Source organism: Dasypus novemcinctus, chromosome 9, assembly GCF_030445035.2.
Source record: "Dasypus novemcinctus isolate mDasNov1 chromosome 9, mDasNov1.1.hap2, whole genome shotgun sequence".
Taxonomy (NCBI): domain Eukaryota; kingdom Metazoa; phylum Chordata; class Mammalia; order Cingulata; family Dasypodidae; genus Dasypus; species Dasypus novemcinctus.
Genome location: NC_080681.1, coordinates 80582402 through 80608023, shown reverse-complemented (window position 1 = coordinate 80608023; position 25622 = coordinate 80582402). Strand labels below are relative to the sequence as shown.

Genomic DNA, 25622 nt, shown 5'->3' with positions numbered 1-25622 from the left:
CTATTATCCTGAAGGTGGCAGGACATCCCTTTAAGAATGGGACACGTCACATTTGCATTTTGGAAAGATCACTCAGAGGGGAACAAGGAGGATCGATTACAGGAGGAAAGAATATTGGAGGCAAACAGGTTTAAGAAACTGTCACAATAAATAGAATAGGAAAGAGAAAAGGCTTGCTCAGTGCCAAGACAGTGATAATAAGAACAGATGAGCCCTGGTGTGCACTTGAATGTAGGAGGTGGAGAGGGAGGAGTCTAGGATGACTCCTAGATTAGGTCCTCAAGGTTAGTTATTTTTCCTGAAGTGATCACCATTCCTCCCTCCATTTTCCAAAAACAAAAAGGCCATCACACACACTTCCTTTTTAAATCATTAAAGTTTAATGGAACAATTAATATATTTTCTTTTTTGTTCACCCTAGTACAAAAATATGTTGATGATTTGACAAAAATGGCTCCACATAGGGCTTGATGATTTGAGTTTCTCCAACAGTAACAAGGGAAAGCATGCTTCCAGCTGGGACTGAGTCCAAACACACAGCCATTCCTGCACACATGCGTGCAAGCTGGGAAGCCCGAGCAGGAGAAGAGGAAGGCAGTTGCAGGAAGTGGAGAAGAGGCCCAAGATTATTCCCCAGTGTAAAACAGAAAAAACATGCCATCATCCTCAGTAGGGGCTAGAGTTACTGATTTACATTTAGGATTTGTTGTTGTTGTTTGATTGATAAGCTATTTCAGCAATTTTAACATTTTAGAAAAGAGGCAAAAAAAAAAAAAAAAGAGGCTACTGGTTTCCTTTCATCATCAAGATAAAGCAAGAGGAAATGGAAAAAAGATTCAATACTTAAGTGTGAGGAATAGACCTCCAAGTGGCTCTGAAACACAAGTTTTGTGTCAAAAGGGTTCATTCTTTACATTCAATGACATTTTGACATTCAGGGGAGGCGGGCAGGAGAAGGAAGTCGGTGAGAGAGCTCTTTCCAGTGTAGGACCAGAGTTCTGGTCGTTTAATGATTTTGTGTGATTCTTCAATATTCCCATCCCTGCTGCTTTCCTTTCAGAACACAAACTTTGATGAAAGAAGGGATACATTCATGTTACAACTCATCTTCAAAATGTTTCTCTCTGAAGGCATCACCCGTCAGCCTTTCCTGAGCATACTTCATTCCCTGAACAACTGTGAAATAAAGGTTGGGGAAAAAAGTATGATGTAGGTCTTTAATATTTGATATTTGATGACCAAAGTATACTTTTAAATGTTTAAAGTGAGAAATATGAGAGCACTACGGATCTGGCCTTGACATCTAGTTCTGCATTTTAGCCCTCTAAGCTTACCTCTTTGACTGTTTCCTTGTTTATACAATAATGTGACTTACTTCACACAGGATTATAAAAATCAAATGAGAGAATGGATAATGAAAGTGCTTATAACCTATGAAGTCTTACAAAAATGTTAGTTTCTTTGGCTTACCCTCTAGGATTAGAATTGATCCCATGGCACAGACTAGATGTTCACTTGATCCTACAGGAATTGAGAACACTTCCCTACCATCCCCATTATGTCTTTGGTTGAATGTCATTTCCTGGAGGTAAGAGGTTACAGTGATATGTGCATGAGTATGTGTGTGTGTGCTGGGAGGGGGCATGATCTCTAGTGAAGGCGTGGCCATTTCCATTATCAACCATACATGGAAGAAGAAAGTTCTCGGGCATAAAAAAAAAAAGAAAACCAGAAGGAGAGCCTTAGGGAGATTGAAGATGAAACTTCCCGCTAATCTTTGGGCATCCCTCTTGTAGATTTAGACGTCAAGGAGGGCAACTGTTTAGGTACAGGCTCCTGAGTTCTACAATAGAACCCCTATACAATGGCAGGCCAAGAACCAGGTTGAGTTAAGAGTCAGTAAATCTCAAAAAGGAAGCCTTATGAGTCAGATAATATAGTTTGTTATTTCTTTTTTATTTTGGCTGACCCTTTAGTAAGCCAGGTTTGAATGTTCTATTTTCATGTCAGCTGAGCGATGGGGAATTCAGAGAAGGATCTTATGTCTATTTTGGACCTATGTTTTAAAGGATGATGCCCATTTGGAGATGGCAGTGGAAATGGATGAAATTCTAAAAGGAAAGTGAATCCCAAAGGATAAAAATTGGGGAGCTAGTCAGTTGCCCTTCTCAGTGTGGAAATTTTCCCTCTAATACCAATCCCAAGTATTCTGCATCTGGTAAAGGGAAATAACATTCTCCTTACCCCAGGGATATCTGGGTATCTCCTCCCTCCCTAATCTGAATTCCAAGATCTCAAAACATAAAGTTATCAACAACCTACCCATTTGGCCATGAGTGGACACATGGCAACTTAGCAAACTACCATCGTTATACAGATTGAGGGGAAAACTTTGGAAGGAAAGCCATGACTGTCCATGACATGGATTCCTACCCGTCTGTAGAATGACTGTATTCAAGTACAAAAAAGCATGACTGACGTATGATTCAACCTTTCCTTTACCTGTTTGTGCTGATGCTGTTCCATCTGTCTGGAGTATCTTTTCACCTTCTGCTGGCTAGGTCTCACTCTTCAGAACTTAACCCCAACCCACTCATTATTTCCTCTAGCAAGTCTTATGGACCCTTCATGTGGGGCTATACCCTCCATACCCTACTTCTGTTGCTTGAAACCTCTTCCTCATATCTGCCCATAGAGACAAATCCTTATCTTTCTAGATCCATTTAACGCTCAATAACTATTAATATGAAATGTCTTAAGAGTTGTTCAGCAAACAGTTGGTATTCTCCTTCCTCTGAACTCTTATAGGAATAGTATTGGTGTAGTATGACTTATTGTGAGACCATGGGCTCACATGTTAAACTAACTCTTTGAACATCCATTCTTTACAGTTTGCTATGGGTCAATTAGGTCCCCAACTGGATTGTAAGTAGCTGGGGAAGGAACTCAGTATTATCTTTCTCCTATATCCTATGTAAGTTCTAGCCAAGAACTATTCATACAGGAGATGCTCTGCTAACAAGGTGAAGTTTTACCATAGATCTAGTGTGTGGTTCATCCTAAATCATCTAGCAGCAACCCTCCCTATTCCTCTCAACACAAATGTACCTTGCTCAGCATTGATGTAGAAATACTTGTAGCTGGGGTTTCCATTCTCGTTGATGATTTCAGGACGCACCTTGCCACTGGGATCTATTAAAGACAAAATAGTACAAGGGTTGTAGTAATTATGACAGAGAGGTATTTAAAACACTATATGGTATACTAGGCCCTGTGTGAAATGGGGCCTGTCCATCTTTACAGCCCATTAACTCACCCTTGCACTTTATACTACAATTATAATGAATTCCTGGGGGCGGCGGACTTGGCCCACTGGTTAGGGCATCCATCTACCACATGGGAGGTCCGCGGTTCAAACCCCGGGCCTCCTTGACCCATGTGCAGCTGGCCCATGCGTAGTGCTGATGCGCCAAGGAGTGCCGTGCCACGCAGGGGTGTCCCCCGCGTAGGGGAGCCCTATGCGCAAAGAGTGCGCCCCGTAAGGAGAGCCGCTCAGCGTGAAAGAAAAGTGCAGCCTGCCCAGGAATGGTGCCGCACACACGGAGAGCTGACACAACAAGATGATGCAACAAAAAGAAACAGATTCCTGCAATGGACACAACCAATCCAATGTCCACATAGAAGAGGTGGCATTGGATTGGGAAAAGTGGACATAATGGACAAAGGGTATGGGGAAAGGCAGGAAGAGATGAGAGGTGGAGGCGTCTTCGGGACATGGAGCTGCCCTGGATGGTGCTTCAGAGGTAATCACCGGACATTGTAAATCCTCACAGGGCCCACTTGATGGAATAGAGGAGAGTATGGGCCATGATGTGAACCAATGTATATGAGGTGCAGAGGTGCCCAAAGATGTACTTACCAAATCCAATGGATGTGTCATGATGATGGGAACGAGTGTTGTTGGGGGGGGGGGAGAGGGGGGGTGGAGGGGGGGGGTTGAATGGGACCTCACATATATATTTTTAATGTAATATTATTACAAAGTCAATAAAAAAAAAAAATTAAAAAAAAAAAAAAAAAAAGAAACAGATTCCCGTGCCGCTCACAACAGAAGTGGACAAAGACGATGCAGCAAATAGACACAGAGAACAGACAACCAGGGTGGGGGGGGAGGGGAGAGAAATAAATAAATAAAAAAAAATAATAATAATAATGAATTCCTTGCAATTCCCTGAGCACAACTTCCATATCTGAGAACATACTATTCCTGGCATATTCCTGCTACCTTTTCTCCCTGATGCTAACAAGATCTTACCATTTTATTTGTATCCCCCATTGAACTGAGCAGAAAGCAAAAATTAAGTGGTCATTAAATATTTGTTGAAAAACTGTTTGTGGGAAGACAGTTGTCTGGTTATACTATTCCATGGATGAAATCTCTTCAGACTATTGCCTCAGCTCAATTACAGGGTCAGGGGTAGGAATGGTGGCTTATCTCGGTCCCTGCAGTACCTAGCACAGTGCTTGGCATATGGCTGATGCTGAAATGATGGCTAAATTAACAAATGGAAGACCAATACTCTGTTATTGATCCCAAAAGCAATTAGGTAATGGGAAAAGTTTTCCTTCAAACTTGCAGTTCTGACATTAAGAACTCCCCCATCGGAGTTGTCCTGAATGATGTTACATGGACAAAGGCAGGACATTATATATCCTGCCATAACCCACTGAGTGGACTGGGAGAGAGTGTAAACTATAATCCATGCTGTATAGCAGTGCCCCAAAATGTATTCATCAATTGCAATGAATATACCGCACTAATGAAAGAAGTTGTTGATGTGGGAAAAGTAGTGGGTGTGGGGATTGGGGCAAAAGGGAACCTCCTATATTTTTTATTGTAACATTTTATGTGATCTATCTATCTTTTAAAAAGAAATAAAAAATACATAAAAAAAAAAAAAACACAAAAAAACAACTCTCCAACTCTCCCATCCTCTCTTGAAACCATTTTTAGTATTTTTGGGGTTTTTTTTGGTGATGGTGGTGGTGGTTTTTGCCATCACAGCCTAGTTTCATCAGATGGAGTCGGTGCCTTGACTCATTTATCTCTTCTTCCACACCATGGACTCCCAGAGTGAGATCTTGTACCTTACCCAAAAAAAGGATTCGTGGAATATAACCCCCATCAGGGCTGAAATCTTCATCCTTGGGCTCCTCTTCATCCTATTAAGATTTAATGTAAACCTTAACAGATCATGTCTCTCTTCCATTTAAAACCTTTCAGTGGTTTCCCATCTCACTGAGGGTAAAACCCCAAGTCCTTGCAGCAGCTTATGAGGCCCTACCTGCTCTGCTACCTGGGCATTTCTCTAACTCATGCCCTACAATTTTCTCTCTCATTCAATCCTCTTCAGTCACAGTGACCTCCTTGCTATTGCTGTTATTAAACAAGCCAAGGATGCTCCTACCTCAGGCTTTTGTGCTTGCTCTTCCCTCTGCCTGGACTCACTTTCCCCATTATCCACAGAGCTCTCTTTTTATCTGCTTCAGATCTTTGTTCAAATCTTACCTTCTTTTCTGACCACCTATATAAATTGCAAACCATTCCCTCCTGATTTCATTTTTAGCCATAGCATTTATCATCTGACCTATTTGATTTTAGTTATTTATTTATTTGTCTCTCTCCCTATGTTAGAATGTAATCTTACTGAGGTCAGGGAGTTCTGTCTGTTTTGTTCACTCTTGCATTTTCAGTGTCTACATCACTGACTTACACATAGTTTTCTTGGCTATATGATTAATGAGACTGGCATTTTAGTTACAATTGTGGAGTTACATTTGTTCCAAGAGATATGACTACACAATAAATTCTTTTTTTAAAGAAATATCCAAAGTTGGAGAATGCTCATTGAAGACATCATTTCTGTCTCCGGTGAGTGGGAATTCTAATTTTACCATATCATGTGTATGGCAAATCAACAGTAATTTTATAGTTTATGGTGTGGTTCCCATTTCAGAAAGTTAAAATAGGGTCATTTCTTCAAACTGTAATATAACTTTGCCTTGGATGAGGTGTACTGGCATTTAGACTATCCACTGCTATACAAGCAATACATTAGCTGCCTCAACATTAACTGTTAATGTACTGAGATTTCCAGTCCTATGTTCAAGTGAACATTATCTCACAGAAACTCCTGGCTAGAAGTATCATCATAGAGCATCCAAGAAGAAGGGCGTGGCCTAAGATGCAGCATATCTATGTACTGGTACTTATTTATTTTTAATCACTTATTAGGCTCTATGATATCAAGCAAATACCAATTTTTTCAGATGTAAGATGCTCTTTTTTATAAAATAGGGTTAGTACCAATGGCCTAAAAATACCTTCCAACTCTAAGAGCTGATAGTCTATGACCTGGGAGTCCAAGATCTATAGTCTATATTAAGTACATAAAGGATATCTCATGATGAAACAGAAAGGTTATACATATATGCCCAGCACAGAGTAGGTGCTCAACTGGCTCACATTTTACAGGGGATTGATGGCCTGTATTTGTAACTATACCTTTAGTCCAGCTACATAAATATGTTAACTCATATACTAAAGAGAAGAGATCTTTAAATTTAGTCATCTTATCCAATCGCTCCTCTCCCACTTCATCCCACAAATGGATCATGGGTAGCTTTCTAACACATATGACACAGCCTCAGTATTACAGTTCAAGAGGAAAGCAAATACACCCAAGTATCCAGTTCTACTAACTAAGCTTTTATGCCTTTAATGATGTTAATTCTAAAATAGCAAAGTCTTAAAATCATAGCAGAAAGAAAATGTCTTACCTCAAGATTTACCATAATAAAATTATGGGAAAGTTCTGAAATTTCTGTAGATTCTGCAAATTTGGGCTTTAAAGCTAGGAGGAAAAACAGATTTTGGATTAGAAGAAAAGCATTACTGTCATATCCAAACCCTAATAAGCATGAACATCAGTATTCATCTATGGTAGTTCAGGAAACTTCTCTCTTTAAAAAATTAAAAATCAGGGAACCTGGATTCTGATCCTACTTCTGCCACTTTCTAACATCATAATGTCACCTTGAATGACTTACTTCATTTCTCTAGAGTTTTTATCTCATTTTTAAAATAAGATAATGGCATACAAATTTTTTTTTAAAAATTACTATTTGCCTTTTACAACCATAGTTCAATATCTTCTTTTGAAGGATAAGAGTAACAATATTCTACCATTTATAAATATATATGAACTATTTACACTCCTTTTCCAACTAGAATTTTATTAAATGCAGCATACCAAACAAACAAAAAAACCTGACTAGAAAAGTGACAGGATAGTACAGCAGAAGGAACATATGCATCAAACTCAGACAACCTAGCATTCTAATTTGGTTCCCACCTCTCCTAGGAAGATGGCCCTAATTACTTCTCATGTCTGTTTCTGTACATGCTTTCAACTTCTAATATTTATCATCCATACAACATATTTTAGCACTTCATTCCATACTCTATGTAACTATCTTTATTGCCTTTAAAACCCTACAAATTAAATTGCAAATTTCTTGAGGGCAGCAAATTTATGTCATATATATCTTTGGTATCCCTTAAAGCAATCAGCAGTGCTGGGTCAGAGTCAGTGCTAATATCTGTTAAACATTAATATTTGAGAACATTAGTATCTGAGGTTTCATTTTAGATCGAAAACTTGCACTCACCTTTGCAAGCTCCACACCAGGATTTATGGATAATCACCATCAGGGGCAATCCACTTAAAACCAAAACAAAGAAATTATAATCTAGTAATTCTACTTCAGTTATGGAGACAAAGATATGTACAAAGATATTCATGTAGTATGATTTCAATTGGGAAAATATGAAGGCAACCTAAATACTCAGTAATAGTAGGTTATCACATAACTAAATTATTGGTAAATTCTGAAATTTCTGTAAATTCTTCAAATTTGGGCTTTAAAGCAATGGAGACAAGATTGTGGAATAGAAGTATCAAATTACAGTATTTCCAAATGTTGTGGTTATATAATCATTGAAAATGTTTATGGAAAATTTTTACTGGTATAACAGTAAATAAAAAACTAGTATATGAATTTATTCTCTATAGTCTGGGTTCAATTACATAAATATGTAAAGAAAAGCACCCAAAAGGAAATATGCCAAACATATTAGCAGTAATATATGGATTATGGATTTTTCCCATTTTTTTGTATTTTCCACTCTTTCTAAAATTAATTTTTATAAGTAGGGAAGAATAGCTTGTTGCTGTTTTTAAATAATGAGCAACGTAGCCCACCTTAACCAGTCTTGGCCAGATGAAGCTCTTAAGCCTTCAAGGCTCAAATGCCAACTTGTAGATCCCTGCGTAGGCAGCTACTGACCTTCTCCATCACACTACTCTCTATCACCATACCACTTTGTATTATAGCTATCACTGCACTTACCGTATCAAACCAAATTTATTATTTACCCATCTTTCCCTACTAGTCTTGGAGTTTCCTGAGGGAAGGAACTCGGCTCTCTCTATATTCCCCACATCTGGCACATAGATTTTTAATAGCAAACACTTACATACCACTTACTATACGCCGGGCACTATTCTAAATATATATAAATTAACTCATTTAATAAATGTCAAATGAATCATTCAACTGCTTCACCTTAGGTCTACGACAAAGCTGGGATGAATTGGTACCTCCACTATTTGTAAGAGCTTGTAAACCAAATGAGCAGGACAAGTTTAGGCAAGAAGTAGGATCAAGGTGACCATAGTAAGAGACAAAATATGCTGGACATTTATTATGTGGCAGATGTTCTGTGTGCTTTACATTTATTACCTTAGTTAAATCTTCACAACAACCCTAAGGTAGATACTATTAGTGTTCTCATAACAGAAATGAGAAAACTGAGGCTCTCAAGGGATTACCCAGTCACATAGAATCTAGGTTATTCTACTCACTAGCTAACTCAGCAGTCTGGCTCCAAAACCAATGTTCTTTCTGACCATTATGGTCTACATTAATCTAGAATGGCAATCCAGAATCCATGAGTTTAAATCCAATGCAACCATTTATCAGAAAATGAAGGTTGGCAAGGGCCTCAGAAAATTGTCAAGTCCAAACCTTCATTTCCTCCATGAAGCTGCTGGTGACAATGAGATGGTCCAGATTGCCTGATCAGCAAGGAACACACCATCAACCAAAGCAGTCCATCTACCCCACCTTTTCACAGCTCCATGGGCTTACAGAGTAGTTTAGAATGCCTTGACCTCTTTTCTCCCTGGTAAACTTTTATTCATCCTCCTGGTGCCCGGGTCAGCAAGCTATAGCCTGCAGATCAAATTCAGCACCCCTGCCTGTTTCCATAGGGCCGATGAAATACAAATGTTTACATTTTTAAATGGCTGAAAAACAAATCTAAAGAAAAGCATTTTGTGACATGTTAAAATGAAACTTAATTGATATTTGTGTCCACTGAAACACATCCACACTCATTTGTTTGTCTCCCTGGATACCTCTGCACTACAATGGCAAAGCTGATTGGTTGTGACAGACTATATGGCCCCCAAAACCTAAAACATTTACTACTTGGTCCTTTACAGTACATATTTGCTGACTCTATTCTAGCGTGACAGTTCAAATGTTAACACCTCTGTGAAGCCTTCACAACATCGTAATCTCTCAGCATTTAGTTATTCCTTCCCTCCTCTGGATTCTCAAAGCATATCGTCATCATCCTCTAACCACTGGCCTTTTCACCCCATAATCATTATTGTTTACAAATTGTATTTCTCAATAAACTATTAATTTCTCAAGCACAGGACAAAGACTGAATATAAAAAATCTTTGAAAATAAGAGGTACTAGTAAACTGTAGGTACCTACTATGATACATGAATATCTAAAATGTTACTTTCTTATTAGGTTAAAGTAAGAGGCATAGATGCCAGCAGACTCTTCTTTTAAAAGACTTTATTAGAGGAAACAGGATAGTAGTTATGTCTTTTACCTCCCTTAGAAGCAGAGCTTTTCAGGGACAGAATAGATTCATCTGTGACCCTAGTCCCCAGGATTGAGACTAGCACGAAGCAGGTACAATAGTCAAAATTAACTTTTGTGGTATGAAAGACCAGTGCAGGTGCAGGACCGGGCCATCTTCACGTTTCTTTTCACAATTATTTAAAAACAATCTATCCATGCAGTCTGCTCTCACCACAAGTCAGATGGGGGAAACTCAATGGTGTGTGATATCCCAAGTCCAACCCAATCTAAGAAACCCTGTCGGACTGGAGGAATCTGCCAGGATATTCTAAGTCGGTTCTCCATTCTCTCTAGTCTCAGTTTGTATTGTAAACTCAAGGTCTGGCACAGAAGCATTCAGAAGTTTGGGTGAATCAGTCACAATAACTCTAGCACCACACATCAAGATACTCTAGAGTCACACATCAATAAACCTTCAGATTATTCTTTTCAGAGAAACAGAGAAGGGTTCGGACAGGTTTTCTCCCTAGCTCTTCTTTTAGAGCAGGCTCTGGCTCAGGTACTGCAGGAACATGTTGGCCAGCTGTGGCAGATTCTCGTTGTTAGGATGCATTTTGGTGTAGGAAATAAACTGGCGACGAAGGCGGCTCAGTTCTGCCACGGTCAGGGGACGGGTAAACCGCAGGTGCTCCGTGGTGCCAGGAAGTGTGAGCAAGTCCCCAGGAACTGCGCTCTTCTGAGCTTCCAATAGTCCTGACAATACCTGGCTTGTGACCTGGTCCAACTGGTGCAGAAAGCTACCGGAGGCGAGGGGCTGGGACTGTGTAGATTGGTGGGGTGGAGGAGCCCGGTTCTCAAACAGGGCAGCTCGAATTTCCGCCAGGGGCAAAGGCTCCTCTGAGTTCACCAAGGTGAAAAGGGGCCGGTCCCAGCGGTTCCGAGAGTCAGGAGCCTCGAAGCGCTGCTTTAGGGCTTCCAGTAGGTCGGAAGGGTAAAAGGCACTGGACACATGTTCTGCAGATTTCTTAGATTCTGTAATCACGGGAGCAGGAAAATCTGGTGCCCTGGTTTCATCCGGCTCCAGTTTCTTAGGAACCTCGACCTGGGCTCTCCCATTTACTTCAGAGATCACTGCCTGAGGTTCCCAGGGGACACCGGTGCCTGCCGCCTGTTTCTCGCCCTCTTTTGTGCATGGCCTCCAACTCACACTGACGTCCCGGCCCTCGTTCTCTTCCGTGCCTGCCGTGTGAGGTCCTACGCTCCGAGCGGCGGGCCGCAAGCAGTAGACCAGGCAGAGGGGGGTCCGCGCCGCCCGCGCCAAGCAGTAGAGCTCGTAGCGGAAACCCTTAATGTAGTTTAGCGAGTCAAGGATGACCACGTCGTGGCGACTCAGGCGCCGCTCTACAGCGGCTCGCAGGGCCCCTCGCAACGCCTTCTCACGGGCCGAGTCGCAGTACACTGTCGCGTCCTCTGCGCCCAGCACCGCCGCGTCGTTCACCACGTAAACCGCGCGGCCCTCGGCCGCCAAGGCCTCGCGCAGCTGCTCCGCGCGCCGGCTCTTGCCGCTGTACGGCAGTCCGCAAAATACCACGAGTGGCATTGTCCCAGGACTCGGCAGTGTTCGACCACGCCGCGGTAACTTCCAGGTTGTCGGCGTCTCCAGAATAAACCGGAAATGTAAACTGCACTTCCTGCTTCCCATGACTCTTACAGGACCTCTTGTTGCTATGGAAACAGGGGTTCTGCGCCAACTAGGCCCAGGTCTAGCTTCCTCAGGAGGAGATGCCGAGACTGGAAGGGCAGCCGGTTTTCATTTTGTGCCACAATTATTTATGTCAAATGTAATCTCCTTGCGGCCAAAGATTAAGCCCATCCATTTATTATTGGGGCTTTAATGAGCATTAAATATTGCAAAACAATCAGCATTATATTTACCATATAGAAGGCAATTGATAAAAGCTAGTCCCGTTCACTATTTATTACATCCAGTGGCTCTCAGTAAGTGTTTATTCAACAATCATTTCAATCATTCAACATTCCCATGGCTGGAGGTACAGAGGTGAGTATAAAGCAGTTCCTCTCTAAAATAACAAGGGTCTGAATATGGGAATAGTCAGTTGATTTTTATTAATACAATCAGAATAATAATGCTATACTGGATAGATGTAGGCTGGATTATAATAGTACAGAAGAGAGAAACAAACTGCCCTGAGAAATCGATGAAGAAATTACCTAGGAATAATCATTTGCTTTAGAACTCAGGAAACTATAGGAATTTTTCCCCTGGGTAGGGTTGTGAGATAAAACAGGGGATGCCCAGTTAAATTTGAATTTCAAATAACAAAAAAAAATTTTTTAATATGTGTTCCAAATATTGCAAGAGACATATTTATACTAATAATATTGCATAGGACACTGTTGTTGTTAATCTGAATTCAAATTTAACTGGTGTCCTTTAATTTTATTTGCTAAATTTGGCAACCCTCCCTCTGTGAAAGGGGTCAGACCCAGAGCCATGAAATTGTAGGACCTGTTCTAGGAAAGACAAGCTCTATAGTTTGGTAGATGCAGAAGTGTGCATCTGAGTGAATATGTATGTGTGTTTAAGGTAGAAGCACATATCTGGGGATGGAATAGGTCATTGTATCTCCCCAGTACAGTGTAATAGAGAACATTCAAGTCTTATCTCTGCCACTTCACTTACAAGCTATGTAACTATAGGCAAGTTATTTAACCTTTCTGTGACTCATCATCCTCTTCTGTAAAATGGTAATAGTTCTTACTTCATAGACCGTACCAACTTTATGGGTTTTTGTGTGGATTAAATGAGTTAATACATTTTAAGCGCTTAAACCAGTGCTTAGCACAGTGTAAGTACTCGGTACATGTTAATTATTATCATTACTACCAGGAGGAGTAGTATGGTACTACCTCGCATAATAATATAATAGATAAGGTAACATAAAATAATAACAAACACTATAGAGTAAGCACTGAGTAACTTTGTTGGACTGAATTGTATGACTCTATATTTTATAAATCTGTTATAAGCCAACATCCTGACAGCTCTGTGTACACAGAAAGAATATTCATGCAACTACCTTTTAAAGCCAATAAAGAAATTGCCTCCAGACCCATTTTCACTTAAAACACCCAAACAACTATGATTGGCACATTATAGAGTGGCAGCATAAAGGTTAAACATATGGCCATTGGACCAGTGGTTAGGGCGTCCGTCTACCACATGGGAGGTCCGCGGTTCAAACCCCGGGCCTCCTTGACCCGTGTGGAGCTGGCCATGCGCAGTGCTGATGCGCGCAAGGAGTGCCGTGCCACGCAAGGGTGTCCCCCGCGTGCGGGAGCCCCACGCGCAAGGAGTGCGCCCATGAGGAAAGCCGCCCAGCGTGAAAAGAAAGAGCAGCCTGCCCAGGAATGGCGCCGCCCACACTTCCCGTGCCGCTGACGACAACAGAAGCGGACAAAGAAACAAGACGCAGCCAATAGACACCAAGAACAGACAACCAGGGGAGGGGGGGAAATTAAATAAATAAATAAATCTTAAAAAAAAACACAAAAAAACATATGGCCATTGGAGATGTAAGGACATGGCTTTCGTTGATTCCCAACTTTTACCACTTATTATCCGGGTGATTGAGAGCAAATTATATTACTTACTGATACTAAGTTTCCTCCTCATAAAATGTTAATAAGTACTGCATTTTTTCCCCTTGTGTAATTTCACAGCACAAGGGGGACCAAGCCCACAGCCCCAGCCTGTCCCTGGCTCTGTGTATGCTCTTTGATCCCTACCCTGGCCTGGAGTGCCAGGATCACCTGTGGAGTATACAACTGTCTGTGATTATTATTAAGCATTATTTAGAGAATTAAATGAGACTTATTTAACTTAATTCATACAGTGCCTGTCACATTTTAAGTGCTCAAAAATGGTAGTTTTGTTGTTATTAAGAATACTATCATTATTGATCTTGAAACATGCCAGCATTTGCTTCTTTACCAGTCCTCAAGCCAAACATTGGACAGTGCTCTCTGTTTAACAGAAAGTTTGGGATTCCTGCAAGCTCTGTCACGAGGAAGGTAGCCAAAGCCCTCAGCGCACAAGACTTAGTATATGAATCTTCATTCATTTTTATTGTTGCCCTATAACTTTAATTTTCTTCTAAGAAATAGCCTGAAACAGAAAACCCCCTTACCTTATTGCAATATATGAATGCCAGAGCCTTCAGAGATAGAGCAAGAAATAAGGAGAAGAGTATAGGTTCACCTGATCTCACCAGCTGTGAGTACTCTATCTCCTTCAAATTTTCACTTTACTTTTCCCTCTCTTGTGGCATATATCAAAGTCTACCTTGGTCTTATTAGCATGGTATGCATGTCTTATTGTGAGAAATGGAGGGCTGAAACCATATCTTAGTTATCTTTGACTCTCCCACAACTTTGGCAAGGTATCTTACACACAGTAGATCTGATCTGAATATTTGCTAAGTGAATGAATTCTTATTAGAGACAGCCTGGTATTTGACAAAGACTCTCAATGAAATAGCCTTGAAACTTTGCAGATTTATGGTGAAACAGTGATTTAAGAACTTGACAATTTTAAGTCAATTGAAAAATGGCTTTTAAAAGCTTTTATGGGGGACGCGGACTTGGCCCAATAGATAGGGCATCCGTCTACCACATGGGAGGCCCGCGGTTCAAACCCTGGGCCTCCTTGACCCGTGTGGAGCTGGCCCATGCACAGTGCTGATGCACACAAGGAGTGCCTGTGGTGCAGGGGTGCACCCCTGCATAGGGGAAACCCAAGCGCAAGTAGTGTGCCCCATAAGGAGAGCCGCCCAGCGTGAAAGAAAGTGCAGCCTGCCCAAGAATGGTGCCACACACGGAGAGCTGACACAACAAGATGATGCAACAAAAACAAACACAGATTCCCATGCTGCTGACAACAACAGGAGCGGAGAAAGAAGAACACACAGCAAATGGACACAGAGAACAGACAACTGGGGGGGAAGGGGAGAGAAATAAATAAGAAATAAATCTTTAAAAAAAAACGCTTTTATGTGTTTAAAATCCAGGATTTTAAATACTTATTATACAAAGAGTCATTAACAGAGTTAGAGATCCTAGGAAGACCATGTCTCAGAAATTAAAGACCATCTGAAGGAATTAAGGGAACTAAAGGAAGAGAAGAAAAGCATCACTTCCTATGTCTTCATTTTAGCTTCATTCCTGTGGTCCATCTCTCAGAGACAGAGAGACAGAATTATGAGTATTTACCCTGTCAGATACCACAGCAGTTAACAGCTTCATTTCCAACCTTGAGGCATGGCTTATAGCACCAGGTTCCCAATCTTTAGTGGCTAGGAGAGAATAATGGATGTTGAGAGAAAACCATCCAAAATGTTAGCAAAGGAAGTCTCATATAGAGGTCACTCTTATCTAAAAGTCAAAAAGGCACAAAATAAATAAATAAATAAATAGGCATATATACAACATGGATAAGCCTTGACTACATCACATTGAGTGAAATAAGCCAGACACAAAAAGACAAATTTTGTATAGTTCCACTTATATCAAATACTTAGAATCAACAAATACATAGACATAGAAAGTAGATTATACATTACCAGGAGTTGGGGCAGGGGACAGGAATGGTGAGTTATTACTTAATGGGTACAGAGTTTCTGTTTAGGATGATGAAAAGTTTTTGGTAATGGATTGTGGTGATGGTACTACAATATTGTGAATGTAACTAATACTACTGAATAGTACATATGAAAGTGGTTGAAAGAGGAAATTTTGTGCTGTAAAAATTAAATAATTTTTTAAAGCCAAAGACATTTCATTTCATCCCATTATCAAGCCATTAGCAGAAACATCATTCCCATAACTTAGAAACTGTTTCTCAAAAAGCCTTCCCTACCCTGTTGTGCTTTTTCCTCCTCCTTTGTATAAATTGTTTGTGCACAGACTGAACCAACCAGTTCAGCTGGAGACTATTAAACAATATGATATATTGGTTGAGAATGCAGGTTCTGCAGCCAGAATACCTGTTTCTGAATCCTAGGTCTGCCACTTACCAGCTGTGTGATCTTGGGCAAGTTACTTAACTGCTCTGTGCCTTAGGTTTCTCATCTTCTAAAATGAAGGTAACAACTCAAAGAGTTGTGAAAATTAAATTAGATAATTCATATAAAAGGTTTAGATCAATGCCTGGTGTGTAGTAATCAGTTAATACATCTTGGCTAGTATTATTGCTGTTATCAGGCAACTTTTCAGTTCTTGCTTTGCCTTGGCATAACCCTTCACCTGAAATTAATGCTAAATCGATGGCTGGCAAGTATTTTACCCCCCATAAATGACCTCATACCTGGCAGCTGCTTCTCTCTTTCCGTCTTCTAATGTCCTCCAATGAATGTGATCTCCAAAACCTGGAGGGAAAGAAGCTTATAAGTATTTATATAATGAACAAAGGGCACAGACCCAAGAAATAAGTGTGGCATGCTCACAAGTGCCCACACACACACACACACACACACACACACAAGCCTTCCTCTATCAATAGCCTGGTGTTCAAAACCCAGTTCTACCACTTTCTAACTGTGTGGGACCTTGGACAGTCGTTTAAACTCCCAAGCCTCAGTTTTTGTGTCTGTAAAATGGGAATAATACCACCTAATTCACAGTTTTCATGGAGATTAAATTAAATAATGGTTGTGAAACACTTTGTAAACTATGACAGAGTATGCCATATCTGTCTTGTTCCCTCGTTTCCTCAGCATTTTGTGCAACACATGGCTATGTCTTGTTTCCTCAGCATTTACTATGACACTTGGCCACAGTAAATACACAAATACAGTAAATACACAAATACAAATACAGTAAGTACACAAATACAGAGTTAAAAGACAAAATTAAAATACTAGACAACAAATGCTTATAAGTAAGGAGGGGGTGACTAAAGTTAAAATGTTCTAAGGGCCTCTTACTGTTGGGAGCAGTCAAGATATTAATGTCAGGTTTTGTTAAGTATGTGAGATAAGAATTCTAGAGTAGAGTACCAACTTCCAAGTTAAAAAAGGACATAAAATAAAATAAGAAAATAAATAGGAACAAACAATACTCAAGCTCCAAAGAAAGGGCTAAAAAGGAGGAAAAAAAGCCTAGAAATTACAGTAGAAATAGAAATTGGGTGGGAGAAACAAAACCAGCTTTGTCAATAATCACAACAAAGTTAAGTGGACTAAACCTGCCAGTTAAAGTTAAAAGACAGAAATTGTCAGATTTGTTTTTTTTAATCTACCTCTATGATGTTTATGAGGACACACCTAAAAGAGAAGGATTTGCAAAAGTCAAAAGTAAAATGATTGAAAAATATATACCAGGCAAATACCAACCAAAAGAAAGTTAGGGAAGGAGATGGATGTGGCTCAACCAGTTGGGCTCCTGTCTATCATATAGGAGGCCCAGAGTTCAATGCCCAGGGCCTCCTGGTGAGGCAAGCTGGCCCACGCTCCAATATCGCCCCGCACGGGAATGCTGGCTAACACTGAGAGCTGGCTCAGCAAGATGACGCAACAAGAGATACACCTCTCTCCCACTCTCCCACCTAATGAGAATACAAGCAAAGACGAACACACAGAGAATGGACACAGAGAGCAGACAATGGGGGGAACAGGAGGAGAATAAATAAAAATCTTTAAAGAAAAAAAAGCAAGTTGGGGAAACTAGGTGAATATCAGGCAATATGAAATTTCTCCATAAAGCTGTGCTATTCAAAACCTAAGTGACGAAGCTTAGGATATAAGAGGTTACTACTAAGAGAGACTCTAAAGCAGTGCTGTACAACAGAACATCCTGAAATGAGGGAAACGTTCTTTATCTGCATTGTTCAATATGGTAGCTATCAGCCACATGTGCTTACTGAGCACTAGACATATGGCTAAAGTAACTGAGGTGCTGAATTTTAAGTTTTATTCAGTTCAAATTAATTTTAATTATAATTTAAATAGCTGCTTATGGCTAGTGCTCCTGTATCAGACACCATAACCCTGGAGATAAAGTAATCCAACCTTCTCATTTTACTGAGACATGGAAAAGAGAAGAGGCTAGCCAAGACTTAAAAGGAGGCTGAAACTGGAATTTAGGTCTGACTTCTAAATAGCATGATTTGCCAGCACCCTAATTCCTAAACTGTTCTTTTCCAGTAATCCTAAAAGTAAGTGCAATAATCCTAACAAAAACAGTCCATCGCAAGTATAAAATTCCTTTGAAAAAGTACATTTCCTTTAAAAAGTACATTGGAAAATCTTTATGACCTTGGATTTGGCAATGAATTCTTAGATATGATGTCAAAAGCATGAGAAACAAAAGCAGAAATAGATAAATTGGGTTTCACCAAATTTATCACTGTGCATCAAAGAACATTATTAAGAAAGTGAAAAGACAACTTACAGAATGGAGAAAGTCATTGCAAATCATATATCTGATAGGGCTTATTATTCAGAATATATAAAGAATTCCTACAACTCAACAACAAAAAGGCAAACAGCCCAATTAAAAACTGGGCAAAGAATCTGAATAGCCATTTCTCCAAAGAAGATATATAATGGCCAATAAACATTTAAAAAGATGTTCAGCATCATTAGTCATTGGGAAATGCAAATCAAAACCACAATGAGATACCACTTCACACTCACTAGGATGAATATAATCAAAAAGAGGAAAGTAAGTATTGGTGCATTGCTGGTGGAAATGTAAAATGGTGTAACTACTGTGGAAATGGCTTCATGGTTCCTCAAAAAATTTAACATAGAATCACCATATGACCCTAATTCGACTCCCTGGTATATACCTAAAACAACTGAAAACAGGGACTCAAACAGATATTTGTACACCAATTTTCATAGCAGTATTATTCACAATAGCCAAATGGTGGAAACCACTTAAGTGTCCATGAATAGATGAATGGATAAACGAAATGTGGAATACACATATATAATGAAATATTATTCAGCCATAAAAAAGGAATGAAGTTCTAATACATTCTACAACATGGATGAACCCTGAAAACATTATACTAAGTGAAATAAGATAGACATAAAGGACAAATATTTCACTTACATGAATATGCAAATTTATAGAGATAAAAGGTAGATCAGAGGTTACATGGATCTGAGGAAAGAGGGGACTGGAGTTATTGCTTAATGGGTACAAAGTTTCTGTTTGGGGTGATACAAAGTTTTAGACAGGGAGGGTGGTATGGTTGCACAGCATTATGAATGTACATAATGCCACTGAATTGTACATACAGAAATGGTTACAAATGGCAAACTTTATGGATATATATATATATAAAACCACAATTAAAAAAATTAAGTACATTGGAAGGCTCACCCTGATTAAAATGGCGTTGTGAGATGCTTCAGGGTTCCATCCCTCACAGAAGCTTTGAACAACCAGTAAGAACTGACAAAAACATCTTTCTGAAAGCTCCAGAAAACAATTATAAGGATTGCAGTAACAGCAAGTGCAGAATCAAGAAAAGGCTACTGAAAAGTAGTAGGATCTCCTGGGACTATGGATGGACCCTCAGTGGCTTGGGGGATCACTAGTCCTGGTTCCAGAGAGAGCAGAGTAACCTTTGCACACATACTGGGAGCAGGTATGTTTGGCCCAATCTCTCTCGTCGTGGTGGCCTGACAGACTGACCTGAGACACTAGTCACATCCTGAAGTTGACCTCTATGTAGAAGGCAGCTCATAGAGATCTCTTACAGAAACATAACCCTATGTGAGAGCCCAGCACACAACAGACACAGCAAATGTAAAACAACGAGGGGGTGGGGAGAAATAAATAAAATAAATCTTAAAAAAAAAAAAAGATTAAGTGCCATTGGAAACAATTGAGACAAGAAGGCAGTGGAAAGACATTTAAAGTGTTGAAATCTAAAAACTGCCAACCAAGAATTTTATATCCAGCAAAACTGTCTTTCAAAATGAGGAAGATATTAAGACATTTGCAGATAAACAAAAGCTGAGGAAAGTCATCACCACTAGACCAGCCCTACAAGCGATATTGAAGAGAGTTCTGCATGTTGAAGGGTAAAGATGATAGAAAATAGATGGAAGCCGCATAAAGAAATAAAGATCTCTGGTGAGGATAATGACAAGGATAAATATAAATGTCAGTACTATTGTATATTTGCTTCGTTAACTCCCTTTTTACTTCCTATAGGGTCTAAAAAGGCATATACATAAAATGAAGTGATAAATCAATGGTTCTGGACACATAATGTATAAACTTGTAATTTTGCACCCACAGAGAAAATACTGGACACTGTGCAAGCTCATACAGACAGGAATTAGAGTACAGTTTCCCAAGGGTGGGGGACAGAAAGAATTAGGAGTTAATGCAAAATGGATGCAAAGTTTCTGTTTGGGAAATAGGAAGGTTCTGGTAATAGAAGGTGGTAAGGGTACCACAACACAATAAATGCGAAAAATCCCCCTGAATGTTTTGCCTGGGAGTGGTTGAGATGGGAAAGTTTATGTTGCATATGTGTTCCCACAATAAAGAAATGAATAAGAATGAGCAACTAAAGAGATAAGGACAAGGCAATACATGACCCTGGACAGGCTCTAACAAGAGAGGATAGAAAGCTCAAAAGGACATTTTTGTGACATATTAAAAAACTGGAATATAGACTGTAAGCTTTCAATCGATGTTAAATTTCTTAAACTTGAAAACCGCACTAAAGGTAGATACACAATGAATATCCTTTTTCTCATCAAATGTATATGGCCGTAGTAAATGTTCAAGGAGCATGATGTGTACAATCTCAAGTGTTCAAAAAATGGATTGATAAATAGATAAGCACAGACAGACAGATATATAGATGGATAGATAAATGGATTGGTAACTGATAGCATGATATGGCAAGTGTGACAAAATATTAAAACTGGTGGATCTGTGTATGGGGGGTAGGAGTTGGGTAAGTATATATTTAAGCTCTGGGTATGGGGGACTGTGTTATTTTTGTAACTGTCCTGTAAGTTTGAAAGTAATAAAATAAAAAGTTTAAAAAAAATACATTGAAAGTTTTCATAATAGTAATAATCACCATCATTTCTTGAGTGGTGACTTCATGTAATAATTATAATATCATTATAACAATATTAATAATGACTTACATGGCATTTATTATGTACCAGCCACTGTTTTTCATGCTTTTACATGTATTACACTATTTAATCATTACAATAGGGAAGCGGACTTGGGCCAGTGGTTAGGGCGTCCGTCTACCACATGGGAGGTCCACGGTTCAAACCCTGGGCCTCCTTGACCCATGTGCACCTGGCCCACATGCAGTGCTGATGCACGCAAGGAGTGCCATGCCACGCAGGGGTGTCCTCGCGCAGGGGAGCCCCACGCGCAATGAGTGCGCTCAGTAAGGACAGCAGCCCAGTGCAAAAGAAAATGCAGCCAGCCCAGGAATGGTGCCGCACACACGGAGAACTGACACAACAAGATGATGCAACAAAAAGAAACACAGATTCCCAAGCCGTTGACAAAAACAGAAGCAGACAAAGAAGAAGACACAGCGAATAGACACAGAGAACAGACAACCCGGGGCGGGAGCGGGGAAGGGGAGAGAAATAAATAAATAAATAAATCCTTAAAAAAAAAAAAAGAACCATTACAATAACCTTATGAGGTAGAATCTCTTATACTCCCCATTTTACAGATAAGAAAATTAAAGTTAAAAGATTGTCCAAGGTTACACTGCTGATAAGTGGCAGAGCTGGAATTACAACTCCAGTGATGCGGTTGGTTCAAGAGACTGCTTGCACATCAACCACTCACTACATTGTACTGCCTCTTTAGCACAGATTAAATGAATAATGGAATGAAGGAATGCTACTTCAGGAAAAAAGAATGAGGCACTGACTTCAGATCAGGAAAGCCTGGGTCCTTTTGTTTTCTCCAAAAAGAACTTGGATAGGTAGAGTGTTTACCTTGTTTTAAAGTCATCCATTCTCCAGCACCACACACACTCACACCCATGCCAATGTGGAACATCTGGAGACAATCCAGTTTCCTAAAGTGTCAACTGTGCAACCATTCAATTTATGCCAGTTATCTGCCAAGTGAACTAAGAGCTCCCATGTCAGCAGCCACTTCCCTAAAATATTAATTTAAAAAGGAAAAAACAAAAAACACACAAAAAAGGAAAATCAATCTTTTCCAAACACAGCATTACATCAGAATTTAAGCACTTAATCCAAAAAATCGCTTTCCTGAGTACAAGCAGAAAATTTCTACTACCCCCTTCCAGCTGATGAAATCTAAATAACAAAAGGTCAAGTGTCAGAGTTGGCAGCCAATCCTCTAAAACAGAGTAGAACAACATAGCCTCTAAACTAAGTCTGACTGTAGTTGGAATCCTAGTTCAGCCATTTAACTATTTTTACAAATGCAAAACATGGCTAATGAAAATATCTATCCCATAGGGGTTGTGAATGTGAATAAGAACTGTATGAGAGGTAAATACAGCATACAAGTTAGTGCTAAATTTTTATTCCACAGACTTGACAAAGTCGCTTCAGGCAGGAAAGCACATGAACCATCCTCACTACCGAACACTGCCTGGACTATAGTAAATATACAGTAGATATTAGTCATTATACTTCTTCCCATAGGTGATGCATTCCAAATTTTTAGTACATGTAGAACAATGAAATTATTTTAGAACTCTAGAATGTATTAGCTTGAAGGGCTTTTCGTTCAACTCTCTCATTTAATAAATGGTCACCAAGGAAGGCCACAGCTGGATAAACTGCCTGACTTTAAAATCCAGACTTCCTAACTCCTAGCTAGTGCACACTCTGTGCCACTGTACTTTCTCTTCTTAATGAGAGTTAGGTCATTCAGTCTCTCTTCTCTGCACACCACCAGGACACATTCTGGAAAGAGCAAGAGCTACTTAAACATTTTCAGTAACCACTACTTCAGGCAGCACATTTGGAGGGGGGGAATAAGGGTGGGCCACAATTTATTTCCCAAGAATGCATATCCAAGAGGTACATAAAACAAAAGTTTGAAATATTAATTCCTTTCAGGAATTATATATTCTTCCGTAAGAGGAAATAAATTAATTAACATTTACTGAATTCTAAGTGTGTAACACAAGATTAAGTGATCACAACACAGCTCCCATACCTCATATTCCCCCCATGTGCTCCTGCAGTACACATTGTTTCTTCCCTGATAGCACATAGCACACTGACATGCAATTGCCAGATTGTAAACTGCAAAAGGACAGGAATTGCAATTATCATGTTTACTATTCATTTCTTCTTTCAAGAAATATTCCTGAGCGTGAGTGAACAAGATGCAAATGCTCAGGCTCTCTGTGGCAGAGGTTACTTTCCAAAGATGGTTGAGATTATCTCCCATTCCATATAGCTCCTCTTGCAATGTGACTCGACACTTTTCCCACTGAGTGTGTGTGTGTGTGGGGGAGGGTATGTTCCTTCCTCTTGAACCTTTCCCAACAGCAGAAGTGATGCTATATAACTACGATACATACTAGATGATAAGAACAATAAACAAAACAAACATGCATTTATACCTTGATCTTGAAACAGGCTTGGAATTCAGCTGCCATACTGTGAGGAAGCCCAAACAAGTCCATGCATAAAGACCACATGGAGAAGCAGCCAGCTCAGCTAAAGCCCCAACCATCATGGAACAGAGATAAACTTTCCCCACTGTACCTTGAAGATAATAAAATGATTTCCTTATGCCACTAAATCTTGGAGTGGTTTCTTATGCAGCTATGCTAACTGGAACAACTACATGGAGATTAAAGTTTAATAAGGAATAAAGATATTGAATACATGACTCCAAGTTTTTGTCAACACCTAACATAGGTAGTTATTAATATGCCCATTTTGCAGATAAGGCACTAAGGCATTGAGAGGTTAAGCAACTTGCCAAAGGCCACTCAGGTGATCAGGGGTAGAACAAATTTAAACTCAGATCTAAACCAGCACACGTAACACTGTACTCATTTCCCTCCGTACTGAAAAACTCAGGGAGAGTCCTTATAATTTTACATATCATTGTTTAAAAATGGGATTTTCAGTATTTAAAACATTCTGGCCTAATATTTAGTACTCATCATGCAGTATCATTGCTGAGATGGAAACCTGTGCATCATTTTCTCAGAGAAGCATACCCTGACCTTCCTAGCTCAAATAATGCCAGCTCCCCCATCCTCCTGAGCCCTTTTACTCCATCGGTTTCATTTTCTTTCCAGCACTTATCCCTAGCTGAACTTATCTTATTTATTAATTTGTTCGTATGCCTACTTCCTGTCTTCCCAACTTGAATATAACTTCCATGAGAGCAGGGACCTTGTGTGTCCTTATCCTCAGTGCCTAGGACAATGCTTAGAATACAGATGCTCAAAAAATACAGAATGAAGGAGTAACTGCATTCAGGAACACTGAATGCCCACCCTTATCTCATCATCACCCAACAGGGTGGATAAGAGAACATAGAATTAGAAACAGCGGTAGGGACTGTAGCAGAGTCACTTCATACAGTAAGGTCAAAGGTCAATTATCAACTAAGAAAAAACTAATGAGGACAAAGGTGATAAAGCTTAGAAGATACAGATAAGGGAGGGAGGGAGCGAGGGAGCTGCAAAGCAAAATGGTCACACCTTCTGCCCTCAATTCACAGCCACTGTCCCCTCACGCCTAAAAAGAAGAAAACAAAAATCAGTTTCTTTAGGCTCACTGGCTGAGTCAAACAAATTGTTGGTAACTATCTAACCTAGGACCCTCTACTCTTCACCTGGCCCTTCCTTACTCAACAGACAAACCTCCCTGGGATACTGGTGCTGTCCTCACAGGGCAAGAAGGAAGCAGTGACCTTCCTCTTCGCGAAGAGGTGAGGGGGAATCTTCAGGCAGGGGTTTCAGCATCAGTAGGTCCCCAACGGCTCTATTTCTCCCAGGGGGAAAGGTGACACTTCCTGAGGGCCTACCAAGTGCTGGGCTCTTAAACATACTTTTCCTGATTTAAGGACCACTCCTTCCGTCAACCCAAGAATTTAGGGAGGTCTCAAGTACAACTTCTCCATCTCAGCATCCCCTCACCCCGCTAACTTCCTACCACAAGAAAGCTTCCTCAAACTCTTGGAGGGTTCGGGACGATAAAAAGAAATCTGGCATAGCCTAAGAGACAGAACGGGTAGGGGGCAGCTGTAGGGCCCAGGATCAGTAAACAGTAAGATAAGAACGCATTCTGACCCTTTCCAAGCCCAATATGTCCATCAGCGGAGGTGGCGAAGAACAGGAAACTGAAGCCCAGCGCGATACGCAAACAGGTGGACCCGAGACGAGACCGCAGCTCCATAGTGGTAGGTACACCGGACCACCCCGCGGAGCCGACGCACTGTCGGAGTCCCAGCAGAAGGTCCGCGCTATCCTCCAAGCGTGGTCAACCCAACCCCTCGCGTCCCCAGAATTTTTCTTTTTTTTCCAAGCCCTGAAGGAAGTGATGTTAGACGGATGTGGGTGGTGCCTCC

General features: G+C 40.2%; 2 protein-coding genes across 2 annotated transcripts; both read right to left on the bottom strand.

Moving 5' to 3' along the window:
• Window positions 1–357: 357 nt before the first annotated feature.
• TXNDC12 (thioredoxin domain containing 12) lies at window positions 358–25600 on the bottom strand. Its single transcript, XM_004476497.5, has 7 exons — window positions 25345–25600; window positions 16393–16453; window positions 7732–7784; window positions 6841–6914; window positions 5154–5223; window positions 3109–3192; window positions 358–1176 (listed from the first exon to the last, which is right to left on the bottom strand). Exons 1-7 carry the CDS (start codon window positions 25448–25450, stop codon window positions 1097–1099), a joined length of 528 nt encoding a protein of 175 aa, XP_004476554.1. The 5' UTR covers window positions 25451–25600; the 3' UTR covers window positions 358–1096.
• KTI12 (KTI12 chromatin associated homolog) lies at window positions 9984–11814 on the bottom strand. Its single transcript, XM_004476498.5, has one exon. The coding sequence runs from the start codon at window positions 11707–11709 to the stop codon at window positions 10546–10548; it is 1164 nt and encodes a 387-aa protein (XP_004476555.1). The 5' UTR covers window positions 11710–11814; the 3' UTR covers window positions 9984–10545.
• Window positions 25601–25622: the final 22 nt, after the last annotated feature.